Genomic DNA, 2,689 nt, shown 5'->3' on the forward strand with positions numbered 1-2,689 from the left:
GGCATCATGAACTCGTTCGTCAACGACATCTTCGAGCGCATCGCGGGCGAGGCGTCGCGCCTGGCGCATTACAACAAGCGCTCGACCATCACGTCGCGGGAGATCCAGACGGCCGTGCGCCTGCTGCTGCCCGGCGAGCTGGCCAAGCACGCCGTGTCCGAGGGCACCAAGGCCGTCACCAAGTACACCAGCTCCAAGTGAACCTGCCAAGTAAGCGTCTTGTTATCCAAACCCAAAGGCTCTTTTCAGAGCCACGCATGCTTTCAACAAATGAGATGTAACCCTTCCATTCCGAAAGCTGTTTTTGGGTGACAGGTAATAAGTTTAAATCCAGCTACGACTCGCAATTTTCCATTGGGGCTACGTAGAAAGTATTTGCAAGTTCAGTAACACCATGAGCTGCGTTCCCACCACAAACAATTCAGTAGAAACACTATTCCTTCAGCTTCACAAAACTAGAACTTAATTTTAAGTGAAATGCCATTTCGAGTGTATAGAACTCGGTTCGGTGAGCAGGGCTCCAAATTGATCGTCATGTTGTTCAAGCACTTGGTAAGGAAGTTTATTTACCCAGCGCACAAAAGAGCATGTTCTCAAAACTTTGTTCTGATCAGCTTTTTATCTTTTTCTTTTTAATGTATAGATGTCATACTGAAAATGGCTGAAGTCCATGTGAGTTTTCCCGGAAATCTTTCACTCACGGGCATTTCTAGTTGGCCAGCTTTGCCATTGCTCACATTTCTGCTTGCTCTGAGCAGCCGGGAGGGGAGGGGGCGTCTCTGGGGGCTGAGGGTGACAGAGTCTAGGCTGTCTCCAAAAGCCACAGCCCCACAGGCAAGGGAACCTGTCCCGGCTGTGGGAGGTCTTCAAGTCCTGTTAGTTACTACAGCCCCTCTCCCAGGAAGTCCTATCTCATTTACGGTCTTTGGGAAGCATTCAGCTGCACTCCTCCGGGGCACAGGACAGAAGCCCCCCACTCAGTCCCGTCAGGACTGAGGCTCCCTGCTCAGCACCTTGGCCGCTTCCCTCGTGGACCCCTGAAGCAAGGCCGGAGAGGTGGCGGAATGAGAAGGAAAGTCCTTCCGGCAGAAGGTGGTTTCTGCCGCACCTGTTCCTGTGGCATAAAGGGTTCCAGCTGCTGGGGAACGGAAGAAATGTAGATTTCCATTATTATTCACCAAGAAAACTGATGAGAAATCCTTCCAGTGAGGCTGACACGCCTGCCCAGGAACATCCTCGGGGAAGAAGGTGACCCGGAAGCGAGCACCCATGCAGACACACACGTGCACACAGACCCACACTCGCCACAGACCAGGACGAGGAAGAGGCTGCCCAGGGCCTCGGTGCCAAGCAAGGTGGGTTCCACGTCTGTGATGTGGACGGCAGCCCGATCGTCCCTGGCATCAGTGTCACAGGGATTCAAAGGCCCAGGCTGAGAATTAATTTACGGATTAAGCCCAAGCTGGCTGTGTGCCCCTGAGCACCTGGTTAATGCAAATACAAATCCTCTCTGGAGGAATGAGCTTCACTCTAGGTCTCGACAAATCCCCACACACGACCCACGAGAGACCGAGCGTGGGAGGCTTCACACACAAAACTAGCACACAATTCAACAGGACACCTCCACCAGGGATAAGAGCAGGAAAGGAACGAGCAAAAGGAAATTAACCTATGCAGATTTCAAGTTGCTCACTTTAATCACTTAAAAGTAAAAGGTTGGGGGATGCCTGGGTGGCTCAGGGGGTTGAACACCCAACTCTTGATTATGACTCAGCTCATGATCCCAGAGTTGGTGAGATCAAGCCCCGTCTGGCTGAATGTGGAGCCTGCTTGAGGTTCTCTCTCCCGCTCCCTCTCTCTCTCTCACCCTCTGCTCCGCTCCCCTACTCTGGTGATCTCTCTCTCTATAAATATATAAATAAATAGACAATTTGTTATTTAAAAGAGGGGAAAAAAGGACTATTTGAAACATGCTGAGAGGCTAAGAAAATACAAAGAATGACACAAAGACTTCAAAAAAATACAAATTCTAGAGATAAAGGTATACATATACAATTACTCATAAGAAAATTAAAATTATGAAAACTTGCTGGGTGGGCTAAATAGCCAAATGGACGCAGCTGAAGAATTTTATGAACTCTGTAATCGGGTCTTAATTATCAAAATGCATAGAGAGAAAAGTAAAAGTGAGCTTAAGAGATCTAGAATTAGTAGTAACATTGTCTGAAATAATGTCTAATCTTGGTACCTGAAGGACAACCAGAGAGAATCATGCAGATGTGAGCTTGCAAAGATCATGGCTGAGGATGTTTTAGAGTTAATGGATCACTCGTGTAATTAAAAAACAAATAAAATAGAAGACTGATATAAAAAAGAGGGTCACACTGTGACCTGAGAAATTATTTACACGCAGTTTATATCCATCTGATTACTAAACTTTGTAATTCTAATCATGATTTCATGAACCATCTTGATTTTCAGTGCATATAATACTATGATTAGTAAATCAAAAATTTTAATACTTTCCAGTACCTATTTATGTTAATTACATTATCATATTATTATTTCAGCTAAAATCACAAACTGTATGCCATATAGGTATGCTGTTCTCAGTCGTCACGGTCACTTACTTCCTTTTCATCAAAATGGCTTTCGTAGCTCATGACGTATAAAAAATTTGCTTGCTTGT

At 46.1% G+C, this 2,689-nt stretch overlaps 1 protein-coding gene across 1 annotated transcript; it reads left to right on the forward strand.

The window, feature by feature from the left end:
- Positions 1-6: 6 nt before the first annotated feature.
- Positions 7-210, forward strand: LOC115296193 (histone H2B 1/2). The gene has a single exon (XM_029944683.1). It carries the CDS (start codon positions 7-9, stop codon positions 199-201), a length of 195 nt encoding a protein of 64 aa, XP_029800543.1. The 3' UTR covers positions 202-210.
- The last annotated feature ends 2,479 nt before the right edge of the window (positions 211-2,689 follow it).

The sequence above is a fragment of the Suricata suricatta genome, chromosome 7 (assembly GCF_006229205.1).
Source record: "Suricata suricatta isolate VVHF042 chromosome 7, meerkat_22Aug2017_6uvM2_HiC, whole genome shotgun sequence".
NCBI classification, from domain to species: Eukaryota; Metazoa; Chordata; class Mammalia; order Carnivora; family Herpestidae; genus Suricata; species Suricata suricatta.

Excerpts from the sequence above, each read along its gene's own strand:
- LOC115296193 (XM_029944683.1), top strand. The coding sequence starts at position 7 with ATGAACTCGTTCGTCAACGACATCTTCGAGCGCATCGCGGGCGAGGCG.